The 16,633-nt window shown below is 47.2% G+C and overlaps 1 protein-coding gene across 2 annotated transcripts in view; it reads left to right on the forward strand.

Moving 5' to 3' along the window:
• The window catches only part of LOC306765133 (RNA binding protein fox-1 homolog 3-like), a gene marked incomplete at both ends in the record, with an annotated part of 222,634 nt that overhangs the window by 132,326 nt on the left and 73,675 nt on the right, over positions 1 to 16,633 (forward strand). The window contains one exon of one of the 2 annotated variants that reach the window (XM_079252496.1): positions 6,244 to 6,369. The exons of the other annotated variant lie outside the window; for it this stretch is intronic. Within the exon in view, the coding sequence (XP_079108622.1) occupies positions 6,244 to 6,369 (126 nt within the window). Of the gene's footprint in view, positions 1 to 6,243; positions 6,370 to 16,633 lie in introns of those variants that run through there. 2 annotated transcript variants of the gene reach the window in all.

Consider the following 16,633-nt stretch of genomic DNA (forward strand, 5'->3'; position numbering starts at 1 on the left):
CACACGCTTACATGCACCATGTGACATCGTCCCTAAGAGCAAGTCTTGCCGCCACTAAATTTTTTATCATTGATCTGATGTGATTTCCATGCTTGGCCGTCTCTATGCCCTGTCAGCTCTCTCTCGATCATAGCCTCTGCTGGCCTGGAGCGCTAACGGGGCGTGAGCCGTCGCCCCCGTTCCTTGTCTCCCCACCGAGCCTCAACAGAACTCTTCCCTGTCTTCCACCCACCACCTAAGGCAGTCGCACGTGCCCGGACTTGGCTGCTGTGCAGCCACAAGCAATGCCAGACCTTTTGGAAGAGAGGGTGGTAAAACTCTTAATGTATTGACGCTGACTGTCCACTGCCATAAAGCTCCATCAACCCCCTCCTCTCCTGCCTAGTCAAAGCAGCTGCAGCAGCGCCTTGGCGTGTGCGTGTGCGTGCCAGTGTTTTGGGTGTAGACGATGTGGCGTAGAGGGGTGATATATGACTGTGTGGGAGGCAGAGTCAGTACCCCTCGGCTTCCACTCTGCCTTCTCCAATAGAAGCTTTCGTAATGTCCTAATATCTGGTCAGAGCTGGGTGAGCGATGGCCAGAGCCAACCTGCTGATCTTAGCACCGGGTGCATTAGTTTGCCATAAAGAAGCCGTGATTGTGAGACGCAGCAGGCGAAAACATATGAGGATGAATGACACCATATAAAAGCCAAGCTCTGTTTCAAAATCCATTACAGAGGCAAGTGCCTCGGCTCCAACTGCAGCAGAAGCCAGGGCCCTACATCCTTTCCTTGCATCCAATTCAAGCATGAATCGCCGATCACTCTCGCCGTTCCTCCCTTAACTGTCCATTTAATCAAAAATTTTAATCAATATATTAGCACATGACAGGTTCGAGGACAGAAAAAGCATACTTCACTGGCTGGCAGGTATTGGCATCCGACGATAGGTGGGAGATGAATGCAGCTCATTTGCTGCAAAGACTGAAGGAGCGCTCACATTCTTGCAGATCACATGTGTGATTGTGTGCTACTTTCTCGTTGTGTTTGTACGTGCTTCCATGAAAGCTTCAGCCTGCCCCTGTGGACTGCCTCCTAATTACTCAGATCTGCGCTCAAAGTGAAGAAATAATGAACGAGAGCTTTAATTATGCCTCCAGACAAAGGATCCCTGATGCCTCCGCAACACCGCAGGCACGCTGAGACGGGTGAGGGCAGGTTAAACAGGAACCCGCTCCTCTGGGTGCAAGAGCTGGTCAGCCTTGAATGCAGACCGAGTCTGCAACCTGACATGATGCTGCGAAGTGCAGATATCTAAAAAAAAAAAAGGAAAAAGAAAAGCAACATAGGTTTGTTATCTCTAACAGATATGACACAACCTTTAATTAGCAGGGATCCCTGCAGCTCTGGGCTTGAGATATAATCAGTGGACCTTTAGCGAGAGCACAACCCTCGGCTCTCTGGGTACCCTCAGGGCAGGCTGATTGAGGCGTCCTAATGCCCCCTCCTACAGCAGGGTTGGCTGGCACTCTGGCGATGCCAGATAATGAGGAAGCCTGTCAGAGGGGCACTTCAAGGATGCCCCTCCAAAGGCCCCAATGCTTCTTTAAGAAAAACCCACCATCACCAGACAGTGCTGCTTTGTTTTCTTTAGAGTGCCTCTGCAGAGATCTGAACTGTGTGTCCTGCAGGGTGGAAGACCCCCCCCCCCCCCCCCCCCCCCCCCCCCACCCTCCTCTCCTTCAGCTTCGACAATGTTCAGCAACACTGATCACATCAGTGGCTCCAGTGGGTTTCATTATGTGCACGCTGCACTAAGACTAATGGGAAAAAGTCTGCCGTATCTACGTGTACGCACAAAGTTTGGACGTGTGCACGATGTTGCATAATCTCCAGTCTGACCTGTTTGTGTTGCTCAAACTCTGGTGGTCATCCTGATGGGGGAGCTCTGTCCATGTACAAGTGCAGAGTGTGGGGGTGGGAGATGTGCAGCAATCTCCAGATGCTTGCAGCATCGTTGCTTCTGCAAGATCAAGAGGTCATGAATGTTAAAATAAAAATAATTATTTAGGATTATTTACATTTTCTTTATAACTGGAAACAGTTTAGGAGAAATAAACCCTTTTTTTTTTTATTAATGCTAAAGTCATGCGGCATCACAGAGAAAATGTGAATCTTAAATATGACATTAACTCGGAGCTGAAAGGATTAAAAGTTTTCTGAATGATCACATTAAGCAGAAGGAGGAAACAACACGGAAACTTGGAAACAGATGTCAACGCTTCCAGCTGCTGGTGCTGGAGACGATCTCCTCTTCCACTCGGCTGATCAACTTGTTTGATCCTGAAGGTGCAAAACACAAGCGTCGCCGTGACGACGCTAACATGCTGCTGCGTTTGGATCGTCGCCGTGTGACGCTGATGGATTTATTTTTGGTGTTGTCAGAATGGAAGCCTTCGGTTCACCTCATGGCGACCAACGTGTCGGCAGCTGAGAGGAAGTCGCCATGAAAGGCCGTTTCAACCTTTTGGAGACCTGAGAACAGATGAAGTGTCTGAACCGAAACCTCTGTTTTTCTGCTTTACGTTGTCTGACTTCATCTTAGCAGAAATAATGTTCACACATTGTTCCACGATCTGATGGAGCTTCATCATCCAGAAAGTCTGAAACTTTATTCATTTCTGCTATGAACCATCTTTTTTATTCTTCACCAGGAACACGCGCTGATATTTATTAAATAAACCTCGTGGTTGCAGATCTATTAGTTTAATTAAGCGAATGCTATTTTATAATAAACACAAGGCTCAAAGGGTTAATATACCAGCTTTATTGTTTACATTCTGCTTTAATTGTCTCAGTGACACTGTGCTCCTGTGAGACATTAAAGGAAATGTTATAAATATGCTAAATAAATAATAACTCCATAGGTGTTGGTGTCTGAAGAACCCAACAACGTGGATAAAACCAGTAATTATTATGTAACTGGGAAACCAGCTGACATTAAGCCTTGCTATAAACACCCTGAAAAAAGACACCAATCTCTCTCTTCATGATACAGAAAACAAAATGTTTGTAAACAACAAACAAACAGATCTGCAAACCTCCACGTTCCTGTTAAAATCAGGAGAAAAGGTGCGGAAGGAGGTCGGTCACATGGGGAGGAGTTTATCCTGTGATTATACGAAGCGTTTCAATCTGCTGCGTAACTGTTTTACATAACGGCACACTTTAAGCTGAACTTTCCACATATCGATGCAGCTGAAGGGTCTGAATGCTCGGTCAGAGCGATGGGAGTTAAGGGAAATAAACAGTCATCTCTTAAGATGATTAGTGCGAGTGTGCTGTATTGATCAGCGGTCCTATGATGAACAGTGGAGAACTGGAATGTGCCGCCGATAGTTTGGGCCCCATTAGTCGCCGCTTGCATTGCCTTTGATTATTGCTGACTGAGCTCCCAGTGCATGTGATGGCTTTTTACCGCTGGATCTGCTGCTTTCAATGCTGCTGCTTCTTTTTTTTTTTTTGTAGGGGCGCATTAAAATAACAGCGACTCTTGCGTCTTGTACACAGAGATGGATGTGTTGGTGGATGTGTTGTGGAGGGGAGATTAAACCCAGATTTAAAAGCTTGTAATGCCTCAAACCAGCAGAGGCTCAACACAAACACACACACATGCGTGTACACAAGTCCGGCCTCAGGGGGTAAATCCTGCTCTGAAGACAGACGTGACGGTCGCCGGTGACAGTGATGATGATGGTGATTGTGGTAATAATGATTATGCTGATTATTACGGGCCTGCCACAGGGATGTGGTGATTGCACGGCGAGAAGAAAAAGAGGAAGACAAAAGGGACGACAGTGACAAAAAAAGATGATGATGATGATTAAGATCACTTTTTTTTTTTTCTTTTCTTTTGGTGATCAGCTGTGAGCCGTTCGCTGCAGTTGTTGATCTTTCATTAATTGGCAGAGCTGCAGTGAGGGAGTTAGCCGAGGATATCTCTGCTGCGTTTGAGGGCTTTGATTTCACATGACAAAAAGAAAAGGCACCGTTGAGAAAATTCCAGCAACTCCCTTTGAAGGGAGTGATCTGGCAGTGCTCATTTGAATTATTAACTGGGTGAGACAGACAGACTTGGTGGAAAAGAGAGAGCAAATGAGCGAGAGACGGGAAAAGCACACAGACGGACAGACAGGGAGATGGATTCCCATCTTCAGCAGGCGAAGCGCTCAGCCTAAACCGCATCACATATCTGTGACGACTGATCTTTTGCATCAAACAGTCAGGCCAATTATTCCCAGCCAAAATGTACACTTGCAAGATGGCTGCCGTTGAGGTGAAGCGTCTATTTAAAATAATAATGTTTTCTTATTGGCGTTTTTCTCCTCGGAGATGATGAAAAACAAGAATGAAAGTGTAATTACAGGCCGGCCGTCTTCCCTGCTGCCTGCTTATTTAATCTGCAGAGGGAGTGTCTCTGGGAAAGTCAATCTTCCTCTGCGTCGGTGGTCAATCTCCCACGTTATTGCTGAGCGGAGAAAGTCCAGGTCCAGCGGCTGCAAGCCGGGTTCTGCAAGCGTGTGAGCAGAAGCCGCGGCTGTAACAGAACCAGCCACACAAATGATCCTGACAGGCCCGTGTAAGCATTCACGCAACCTCCAGCTCACAGAGACATGTTCAAGTTGACTCACAAAGCCTGTTCAGCCGCATCAATCTCATCCACACTCGTCGCCTGTTTTCTGGTATTTCTCACGATGCCGTTGTTCTGGCTCTGGCAGGGCGAGATAACATCCCTGTTCTTAATCCTGCCTACAGAGCTCGCATTGTCTTTGTTGTGTTTTTCAACCGGGGAAACGTCCGTGAATGAGCACAGCACCAGACCTGTTGGAGTGGTTGGTGGGGAGAAAAATAAAAAATGTGGACGGTGATTCAGAGGCCGGGCTAAAAATACGCCGAAAGATGGAAACCCCTCCTGTAAGGATGGGGTTTCATCATCTGCCGGGCTCGCTCCGCATCCGTCCCGTTAATTCCTCCTGCTGCTTTTTGGATCTAAAGACAGAGAGAGAGTTTGTACATTGTGCACATTGAAAAGCCCTCGGGGACAAATTTGTGATTTTGGCCTTGATGAATAAAACATGTCTTGACTGTATTAACAAGAACTACAAGCTGAGGAGTAAGCGTACTTTGTTGTTCCCCGGTCATGACCCGCGCTCCTCCAGTCTCTGCTGAGACATCATGGTTATGAAACCACCCTGGATAAGACTCAAGATAGATTTCATGCGTCTCTCCCCCTGACTCGTATCCTCGCCGTTCGCAACCGATGCCGGTGACGTAACGAGCCCATCTCCTGCATTCTCTTTGTCTGTCTCTTTCAAAGTGGTATCAAACAGAATTAATGAGAAAATACATTAAAAGGAGACTCTGAGTTGTTTTGCTTGTACAGTTTAGCGTGCTCTGCAGCACATGCTCGGCTGGATGCATGTTTACGGCTCGGTAGATGCCATGAAGAGGGACGTCACCACCGGGCCTAAAAACCGCCTGCTTGTGTTTGAACACGCTTTCCTTCACATATATCTGCCACGCATGTACGTGTCCTTGAGTGTGAACACACAGGCGGAGGAGCGGGAGGTGGTGCCGGCCACCGAGGGGTGTGTGTGTGTGTTTACGGGGGTGCAATTAAAAGGCGGAATGCAGAGTCCCACGAGGTGCTAATGCCCAGGATCAGCTGTTCTAATGTCATTCACATCCCCTCTGTTATTCAGCTGGCCCGTTTGATGTATGAATCCACTGGGGACTTCATCACCCCCCTCCACCCCTTCATGCTACCACCACCTCTTTTATACCCCCACCCTAACCTACCCAACCCCTTGTCGGCTCTACAACCCCTCCTCCTCCTCCTCAGCTTGCACAGAACCTCCCCTTCTGTGTCTGAATGCTTATGTTGGCTTTTATCGCACACAAAGTAAACAGAGTCGCGGCAGGGATAGTGAGAGAGAGAGAGAGAGAGAGAGAGAGGCAGAGCGAGCAAGAGAGAGAGAAGCGATAAAGGTGGAACATGCACATTGTCTGCCCGCCGCTCGCCTCCCTGCTACATCTTCAGTAGAGACACAAAAAGCCAGCAAAAGAGAAGGAAATTTAAGAAAGCCGAGTGGAGGCAGAGGAAAGGAAGAGATCCGAGGAGAGACAGAGAGGGAGAGAGTCAGAGAGAGGGAGCGCACATCCAGAGGAAGGAAGAGCGAAGAGCGAGAGGATCTCCCTGCTAAATGCGCAAAGCGTCCCGTCACCCCACGCTGAGCTCCATGGCCAACTCCGGCTGTCTGCTGCTCTCCGGCTCCGGGATGCTGCCTCACTCGCTCCAGTGTCCCCCTGCCTTCCTCTACCTGCCCGAGGTAAGAATGAATGAAGCTCGCCTTGCGCCCCCCTCCTCCTCCTCCTCCTCCCATCCTCTCCCTTTCATTTCTCTGTGCGCTCCTTGGCGACACGTGATCGTATCGCTGGCTTTGTGTTGTTAGTCAGAGTGCCCCCCCCCCCCCCCCCCCCCCCCCCCCCCCCCCTCCTCCTCTTCCTCCGCCCTCTCCACCACCTAACCCTTGACCCCCACCCAGCCGTAATGGAGGCAAAAAGAAAGAGGAAGAGACGGGGTAGCTTAGTTTCACCCTCCCAACCATCCCGCTCTTCCTCTCCTCGCTGCCCTCATTTTGTTGAAGTGAAAGGAAAGCGGTGGTCGGCGTGACGTTGTTTGTGTACATCAGCCGCTCCATGACTCACTGTGCCGGGAAACCTTCCCTCCGTCTGCTGCTCCGAGCGGGCACATTTACACTCCGCCGTCTTTTCATCACCAAGCTTTTCCTTTTCTAAAAGCTTCTTCCTTTCCACTTTGTGTCCGAGAGGCTGCCAACTTCTCCTCCTTTCTGCTGCTTCCTGTTGGCTCAGCCTCCACGTCGTCTGACACCACAAAGTTCAAATTTAATCCTGCTTTTTAAACGTTAACACACCAGTCTTGCTGACGTTTGAATTATTTCACACTTTGTTCTTAGTTGTCTTTTAAAATGTCACCTGCTTGTTCTTCAGGCCTGAGATTTCCTTCGTTTTCAGGGATTTAACGAACGGCAACGTTGGCCTGAAACACACTCGTCTTGTTTTGGAAGCTCTCAGTGGTGATCCCTTCGCATAATTATATCTATCTCTGCAAATTAACATTGATCCCCCCCCCCCCACACACACACACACACACCTCCTCGTCTTTTTCTTCCCTTTTTTGTCCTCCTCTTTGGGAACTGATTCTGTCACTGATCCTCTTGTTCTGCGAAACCCAAAGGCTGCAATTTTCTGAAGGCAGGTGAAAAACATTAACAAGGTGACTCTTGGTGCGCCTGTCCGTCTGCTGAATTATTCACATGTTTTAATTCAGGGAGGAGGGGACGGGAGCGCCGTTAGTGGCGGGATGATGGGTGGGCGGCCGGATGGGGGTCGAACGTCCAATTCTGTTTTTACTACCGGCCCCATGTGTGGCAGTAAACAGTGTTACTGCAGTGATTGAGAGAGGAAATAATGGAACTCCTGCACTCCTCCTCTACCCCCCCTCCAACATCATGGTAATGGCCTTCACCCCCCTCCCACCCATCTGGCCAGAGCAGGCACACCCGACCGGCCTGGCAGCGACGGGGGGCATTTGGACGACCAGGCGCCTGTAGAGGAGCCAAAGCCATCATTTCACAGAGAGATACTTAAAGATGTGTCATTTCTCCCTGCAGACCTGAGGTGTGTGTGTGGCGCGTGGACGCCGCCGCGTGAGCCAGCGTTTCGCCCTGGTTCTGGATTTCTACAGGAAGTCTTGGAGCAGAAGCTCCTTCCACCTGTAAAAACTCTGTAAACTGACCGGGTTTACCTTCCACTACATCCCTGTTACCTCTAAATCCTCAGGATGAGCAGCAAACCTCCAGAGTCAGTCCGAGTGTGTGTGTGTGTGTGTGTGTTTACATCCACAGTCCTTTAAAAGTCCAGGACAGCTGAAATGGAAACTTCCTGTGTGCTGTTTTCATGAAACACCCCTTTCTGCTGCAAAACCTTTAATGTCTCAGCAGCTTTTGTTCTTTTTCCTCTTCTGGATCTTTTCTTATTTTTTCTTCTTTCCGGTAAATCCTCGCCCCGCGGCGCTGCGAAGGGAAACAACCCTCTGAATCACACCGTGGCCGGCGTCCACCCCCCTTTTCCTTCCACATCACCCATCCTCCCCCCCCGCCGCTCTCCTCCCCTCGCCACAGTGCAGGACTGCAGCATCGGCTCATGGAAGATGACAGCCAGCGAACAGAAGGGGAATAGATTGAGGTGATAGCCTCTGCCTCACAGTTTGTTTGCATTTCAAATAAGACACTGTATTAAGTTGGGCTGCGAGCAGCTTTGCTTATTATGTGCGAACATGGCGCGGCGTGATATCACAGTGAGACAGGAGTTTATTACATAAAAGATTAGCAAAGCATACCTTTGCCTTTATTTGTGAGCGGCAGTGTTTGGGTGTGTGTTGGCAGGCACTTTGCTTTGATGCTCTTTGTAGTCGGCTGCAGCGAGCTCATACATCCAGACTAAATGTTTGTTTCCATTAACGCAAGGAGAGACTCCCTGCAGTGTGGAGGGAGAACTGGGGGCTTCTGATTGCAAAAAAAGCCGAAGCAAAGTGGCGGTATCATGCCACCGCTGAAGGGCCGCTGCTCCCTTCCACTGGGGGGGGGGCGGTGTGTTCTCCACATGGGGTGCCGGCTTCATCCTTCCGCAGGATGATGTCACTTTTCTTCCACCCTCAGTTTGCATTGTAGCGGCTCTTTGGTGAGTTATGACGCGGGATATTGACGGAGTTATGAATTACAGTGTGGCGAGACGTTTATGGGAGGCGATGCTCACCGCTGGAGGCCTGTATTAAAGTATAAGTTTATTTATGGTACAAGCTGAAGCTGACGGGGTAACTCAGGTTTGCTCATGGTAGTTAGTAGCTGTCTTCAGAGTCATAAAAACATGGCATCTCATGGATTTTCTATTTACCAGGCACTGGGTGGGCATATGGCAATGCTCGTAAATGTAACTCTATTATCTGAGACGCTGCTGTTGGGTGGGAAGCATGGTGTTAGTTATGTCTAAAGAGGAGAAAGCAGCAGTTGTTATTGTCTCCGTCCCACATCTCTCTCCCTCTCTCTGTCTTTGCCTCGGTCTTATCTCCAGATCTCCCGTTTTTCTAAAATTGCCTTCCTTTGATTTGTAATTGGATTTTCTATCGTGGCATTCCACTCTGCTGATGTCTATTGTTATTGTTGCATCAATTGATTTCTTTTTGTGGCTTTTTTGGTCGGGCTGTTTTGAATCCTCCTCTTCGACTGTACACGTCTTCAGTGTCGTCCTCGGCGGTCAGGTCACAGAGAAGGGGCGATCCTTTCATGTCGGCCCATCCTGGGAGGAATTGCCCCGGCTCTCTGGTTTCACTAGCCTCCCTCTCCTCCTCCTTTTCATATTCCTGCTGATCTATTTTCCACAACTGCGCTGGTACCGACTCCCTCTCCCTTCCATCTCACACACACACACACACACACACACACACTCTCTGATAGACCTGGTTAAAGGCGATGGCTTGCAGAGAGCAGAGAACTGGGAATACTCGTGACTCGCGTCCCCCTCGGTTCGAGCCTTGATCCTGCCTTCCAAAGCGCCGCTCTTCACAGGGACTTTAGATATCGAAGGATTCAGGTTGGCGGCCTCCCGGGGACCGACTAATGTGAACCCTGCAGAGATGGCTCCTTCCTGGGGGATAATTATTGTGGGCCAAGCTGCACTATTGACAGCAGTAAATGGAGATGCTTTCTGTAACTGGGAGGCCTAATAGGTTTCAGGCCCTACATGGGCTCTTGTTAGGCCCATGTGGGTGCACTTGAGTTTGAGAAATGAGCCACAAGCTCTCTGGATCTGAAATGGGACTCGGAGAGACGAAGGTCTCCACAACACTGCATCACTCCTGATCAATAGGTCTGATTCTGTGTTTCTGGCTCTTTATGGGGCTCGGTTAAAGCACGACTTGCAGGAGTTATACTCTGCATTTTGGCAACATACGATGTAATCTAACAAGGGATCCAGCTCGTAAGAGCAGTCCAGGTTATTGTGAGAAGGTCCAGTTAAATCCCAGCTTGTTCCTTCAGCCGTCCACGTGATTTAACTCCAGAGCGATGGCCTGAAACACCTACGACTCTCACATCTGAGGCGTTTAGTTTGCAGTTCGGTGATCTGTCTGAAGATGCTCAGGTGTGGGAAACGGGCCTGCAGGCCAGCGTGCCACGGATGAGTTCAGGAAAATAAACAAACTTGGTTTTGATCTTTTGGGAGGATTGTCGACAACAATAATAATCATAATAATCATAGAAAACACACGCAGCGTCTCTCAGCATGTAGCACATCAAACCCAGGTCTTATGATCATGGATTTCCTACATCCTTCTTTTGCTTTTACAGATAAATGTTGTGTTTGAATTATTTCCATGATGTCACCAGCTTTGTTGTTTTTATTTTCTGTTTGTTTTGTTTTTTTCCAGTCAGTTTAGTTGAGCTCAAATTCACTCTGATTCAATCAGGCGCAAATCAAAAAAACTTTAAACCCAATTTCATGGCTTCTAGAATATACCTCTCAATATGTTCCATGTTTTGGTGTGAAATCATTCAGCCTCTCTCTGGCCCGCTGTTCAGCTGTTTTGTCCCTTAAACAGCTGATTCATAGCAGCATAACAAAGGCGGAGGGACTGATTGAAATGTTTTCTCACTGTTCTCTGCCCTGGAGGAGAATTGTAAATCACAGCTCAGTCGTTTATTTAGAAATTTCATTTGGTGTGTGAGCGAATGCCGCCTTGTTCTTCACAGAGACTTCACAGTCAGACTGACTTCTGCATGTGTGTGTGTGTGTGTGTGTGTGTGTGTGCGCGTTTTTTCTTAAGGCTACCCACCGTCTTACTCCACTAGACCTTTGTAAATGGAACAAAATTAAATTTGTTGCCTGTATAGAAGAAACTGTGCAATAGGTTTACTCACCAACAAAGCTTTTTCCATCGAGGGGGGGGGGGGATTTTTAATGTGTGTCTACATATTTGAGCTGACGTATCTATATTTGTGTGTCTACCTGTGAGGAATTCTGATGGTAGGTGGACGCTTGCAGGGAGTTTCTGCATGCGCGCTGCTGTGTGCTGCATCAATAGATGTATGTTTACATTTTGCCAATAATGCTAAATATCCCCCGGCCATTAACGGTGAGCGTTAGCTTGGAGAGCTCCTGTCTATTTTTCTGGACCTGTAGTGTCAGTGAATTAGCATTCACAGTGCTGCTCATGCTAATATACTCCACTTGTGGAAAACAGCGCTGCAGTTGCAGATGGCCTTAACCTTGCAATAATTACCAAGATTTCATATTTTTTTAGGGAACAAATATCTAATGAAGTCTTTAATTAGGATCGATGTAGAGTGTTCCCTCACAGGGAGGGAGAAATATGACACCACAGGAGATATTTACATACTAATTTGTCGAGGTATTGAATCAGAATCTTAATTTTTTTTCCTTTCTTTTAAGGCCAAACTCTGCGAGAGCTTTATGGTTTTGCGAACATCTCAAAAGTTCAAAGGTTTGTCTGCACTTCTGCAGGTGGCAGAGGGGAGCCGACGCTCGCTGTTGTCCGTTCTGACCTTCTCTCCCACCCCGGCTGTTAAACACCGCTCAGGAACGTCTGTTTTGGCTTTAAACTCTTCGCTTCTCACGACTGCGCCTTAAGGCCAGGACCGCGTGGCACGACACTTCCCCGTCTGGTCGCTGCAGGAGCGCTCGCTGCATCACTCACGCACACACATGCAGCAGAACAATAACCTCACGCTACAAATTGCTCCTTTCCCCCCCCCTGAGACTTTAATCTGACCTGAGATTTTCTATTTCTACAAATGGCGTGCTAAAATGCTTAAGCAGGTAGAGCAGCTTGAGTCCAATTATTCCTCCACTGCGGTATCTTAGCCAGCTGTGATTATTATGTTTATAATGTAGTGTCACTCTCACACTGTCCTTCAAGCATTCTCCTCGCGGCGGGATCCTCTCAAATGAGACGTATTACCCTGTGTGCTGAGTTAACAGAGTGACCGTACAAGTGAAAGCAGAAAAAAGCCATCGCAAGCCATTAAAAGCACTGCACCTTTTTATCACCGGCAGCTTAATGGCAGCGGTGAACAGCAAAGCGTTATTACAGTTGTGCTCCTGCAAGCCCGTTTTCTCCGCCGCCAGAAGGCACGCCGCTCCTGCTGCTGCTGACAAATAGATCTCCAGGCTAACACTGAAGTTTTGTTTTTCAAAAGGTCATTATCTGTCTTCATCAGAGCGGCGGGCGCGTAGCACGGGAACCCAGTCGCAGGAAATAGTTCCTCATATGCAGGAAGTTTCTCTCCTCCCTCTTCTCTGGATCTCAGCGTTTCATTTTGTGTTTTCTTAAAAGCGATGCGACCAAACTGCGTGTTTGACTCCTGAGATGCACCCTGGGTCAGCCGCCGCAGATGATCAATATTTGAACTACGCTGTTGTGGGTCAGCATGTACGGGAATGTAAAATGAAATGGGCCTTGAAATTGATTTCAAATTCTCCTTGGAAGAAAAAAAAAAAAAAAAAAAAGTCTTCAGGTATCCTGAAACGACGCCGAGAGCAGATGACCTCCGCCAAAGCAGCTTCATAATTGTTTTTGTTTCTCCAAATTAAATGAACCTTTTTATTATTGTTATTATTTTTATTATTATTTTAAATTGCAGAGTCGGGGGGTCTGAAACGGCCGGTTATGGCACATTCACTTTTAGAGAGCTGAAGGGGATATAAAGTAATGGCTGTGATTCCCTGCACATCTGCACTGGCTGCTCCCTTTAAAACTGTGAAACAAATGACTCTGGGATGGACTTGGACATAAAAAATGGGACCTGGGTTGTAGTTAATCTCGGCTCCGTGTTGCATGAACAATAGGAGACGGAGCAAAAAAACAGCTCAGACTTTGTTTAGTCTTTGTCCTCGCGGGCAGCCAAACAGGTATCCTTCTGATTACTCTGCTTCTCTTTGTGTAATGGCTAAGAAAGGAGAGGAGCTCATGTAATTTAGCTCAAATCAGAGTCCTCCCCCTCCTCCCCCTCCTCCTCACTTTCCCTCTGCTCAGATGGAGGGTCTAAATATCACTGCTTTCTCTCACAGCAGTTTGTTAGTGGAGCACGCCTCTGTGTTTTTCTAAAATCATCTATCAAGGTGAGATCTGTGGGAAAGAGCAGCGCCTCGGGCTTCCTCTCCGTGTGCTTATGAGGTTTTATTAGGTCCCACAGGACCACTGCTTTGGTGTGTGTTAAAAACAAATGGAACTTACAAATTACACATTACAGCCTCCACAGCCGCGTGCAACCCCCCCCTTCCAGCGTGCATGTGTGTGTGTTTTTTTTACCTTTGTGTGTGTGTATGCAAACAAGTGTGGCCAGTAGATGAAGGAATGTGTTTGTTTGAGAGGTGGCGCAGGCGGCTCGGTGTGAGTGCTGCAGTAGCAGGGTGGGGTGGAGGGGGGAGGTGTTATGGAGGCGAGTTAGGAATCAGTCGGGACATTCAGGCTCAGTTTAAGGTTAAAAAATAACCTAAAATCTGCTGAATAACTGGCGGTTTTTGCATGTAAACGTGCATCAGGTTTATTCCTGCAGCCGTGATGCAGAACTTTGTGGAGCTGTGGACATGACGCCCCGTTTCAGCCTCCATCTCTGGCTCTGCAGAGTGTTGACACGCCTTCACGTAATGAGTTACATAAAAAAAGAAAGAAAACATGGAATGAGGCTTAGTCATGAAAACAACAAAGAAAAACGAGGTTTCCCTGAAATGCTGACACACTGCAGAGGAGGCGAGAACTCGGAGCTGAAGGATGCGATCGGCTCGCAGTTTAGTGTAAAACTGATAAATGCATCAACGATATCAGCGGCAGATCAGCCGAACGCGACTGCGCCTGTTTAAACCAGCTAAAAATGGATTCAACAAAAAAAACTTAGAGGCCTTGAGAAATTTAGCAGCAACTCTGTTATTCATGTTGCAGTTTATGGTGGGGGGGGGGTCTATTAACAGCTTAAAAACTGATCAGTAAGGAATAATAATAACTAAAAAATGCAGGTTCTGTGTGGTTAAAGTTAAACGTTTGTTTTTATGACAGTCAGGAGTTTTATTTATTCTTCTCTGAAGCAGGTCTGAAAACTAATCTGCTGCTTGTGCTGAAATAGTCCTCATCCAGCCTCGTTTCCATGTCTTTCTTCAGAAACAAGAGTTTCACTGCAAAGAATTAATAAAACGTGAAAATATAGATACAGTATCGAAGGGAAAAAAACGTAGTTTGTGGAGGTTTGATGAGCTTGGAGGTGAACATTTGGCTTCCTTCACTGTCTTCAGGAACAGATTTCCAGAATCCTTGAAGGACTTCCCAAAGCTCCTCTTCCGATGGTTTTGCCTTTTGTTCTGTTCTCACGTGACTCCACACTGCTTCAGGTCAACGTTTCCACTGATCTTCAGTCCAGTTCCCGTGTCATGTGACATACCTCACCCTTTCCCGGCTTATTGACAGCCACGTTTCCATGGAGACCATTTCTGATGCGGCTTCGGCCAGCAGCAGATGGATCGACTGAAGCTATGGATGTGTCTCTCAGGTCCTGGTCCAGGTCTTTGCTGGAAACGCCGTGCACCATGCTGAGATATACTCAGCTCTCTGGAAGTGACACAACTGGACAAAAATGCAAAGAGAAGCATGAACCAGTCCTTTCAGACAGCTTGATATGAAAAAATACATTTTTCATGACATTTGATGGGAGTAGAAATGATTTTGCCTGAGTTTTACTGATTCATCCGGACAAATGTTGATGCTTGTGCTTGTACTCCGACGATAAATGAATCTTTTCAGCATCACCGTCACATATCTGCATGGTTAGATACGACTTGCAGATCGATTTGAAATAAAAAAGCAGCTAATGTCACCTCTGTTCTGGATGAGGTGAAGCCTCCAGAGCATTCCACACAGCCGCGGCTCTACAGGGATGAGGATTTTCCATTGCCCACCCCTCCTATTCATCCCCTTCCTTCTAATTTAATGACTCAGAATTGTAACTCCAACATTGTTATCATTCAGCAATAGCGAGTAATGAATAGCAATTAACGTTTTCAAAGGAGGGAGTAAAGCTTGAGAGACGTCGCTTTTCACCCAGAAATGTTGAAACAGCGCAGTCGGGGGAGATACTGTCATGTAGAGAAAGGGCCTAATTTATCCGTCCAGCTGTTTTTGGTAAATAACTTTTTTTCTTCTTCTGCTATCAGCGCAAACACAAGTAATCATTCTAATATCCAACACATTCTGGCTTCCTCAATGAACTGTAATAAACTGTAATAAATTACTCTGCACATTTTGTCCAATGATTGCTCTTTCTGGGGCCGGGCGACAAAGTGCTAATTAACTGGATATGAATGAAATTCTGGGGCAGCGTGGTATCAACGGCAGGGAGACAAATGCGATTTAGTTCTGTCGTGAGCGAGTGGAAAATTGCTGTGTAAATTGGAGGTTGTTGCTGCGGAGCGTTTTTCTGTGTGCTTACATTTCATGGGTGAGAATCCAATCTCACAGGACAGCATGTGCGGACTGCCCTCTCTGATACACTCCACCGTCCTCCACCTACTCTATGATAGCGCTCTAAAAGCTCCCCCAAATCTCTTCACACACACTCACACACACTCCCACTGACACACAGAAACACAAACACGTATTTCAGGAAAAGGTAAAAAGCTATTGTGAGGCCGAGGAGGAGCCGCGCCAGCCGAGGTAGAGATGTAAGCAGCAACGCCTGGCGATTTGACTCATCTTCCATTTCACCAGAATTCCCCCGACACTTGATTTCACGCAACGTAAACAGAGCTAATTCTAATTGCCACACTTGTCCCGTCCTTTACTCCTTTTTTTTTTTTTTTTCTTTCTAAATATATTCCCACATTCAGCGGGTGCTGGAGTCAGAAAAAGAGACAGCAGCCTCCTCATCGTCCGTTTTCGCCTCTTTGCACTTTTTCATCTGTAGCTGCAGTGGCCGTTTTTATCTATGGGTTTGGGCAGTTCGGGAGAGAATTACGGTGACAGAGCCATGGAAATGATAGGCCGGCAGTGAGATATCTTTGCCTCATAAATTCTACATTGCTCAAGATAATTTACGAGGGAGGTTTGTGTGCGTAAGACAGACAGTGCTGCACGGTATCCATCCACTCCACAGCCTCCATTCACTTCAATCCTGCAAGTGCGGTCGATTTATCGAATTTATTTCCACATTCATTCCTTTCGTTCCCAAAGCATCACTTTGAATGATTATTATCTTCTTTTTTTCCCCCTCACCTTTAATTTTTTTCCTCTGAATATGCCCTGGTATTATTTGTTCTGTCAGGATTATTACAGATAGAAGAGCAAACTAATAGATCTTGCATGCAGTGTACTTCTTTACGATTGAGAGGCCTTCACAGTGAGGTATTCTGCTATCAGCAAAGGTCATCAGCTCCCCTGATTGTGAGCTACGTGGATGAGGGGAGGCCAAAAGGCAAGAGGGCTCTGAGATTAGAAATCATTCTTCATGC

The sequence above is a fragment of the Telmatherina bonti genome (assembly GCF_933228915.1).
Source record: "Telmatherina bonti genome assembly, chromosome: 14".
NCBI classification, from domain to species: Eukaryota; Metazoa; Chordata; class Actinopteri; order Atheriniformes; family Telmatherinidae; genus Telmatherina; species Telmatherina bonti.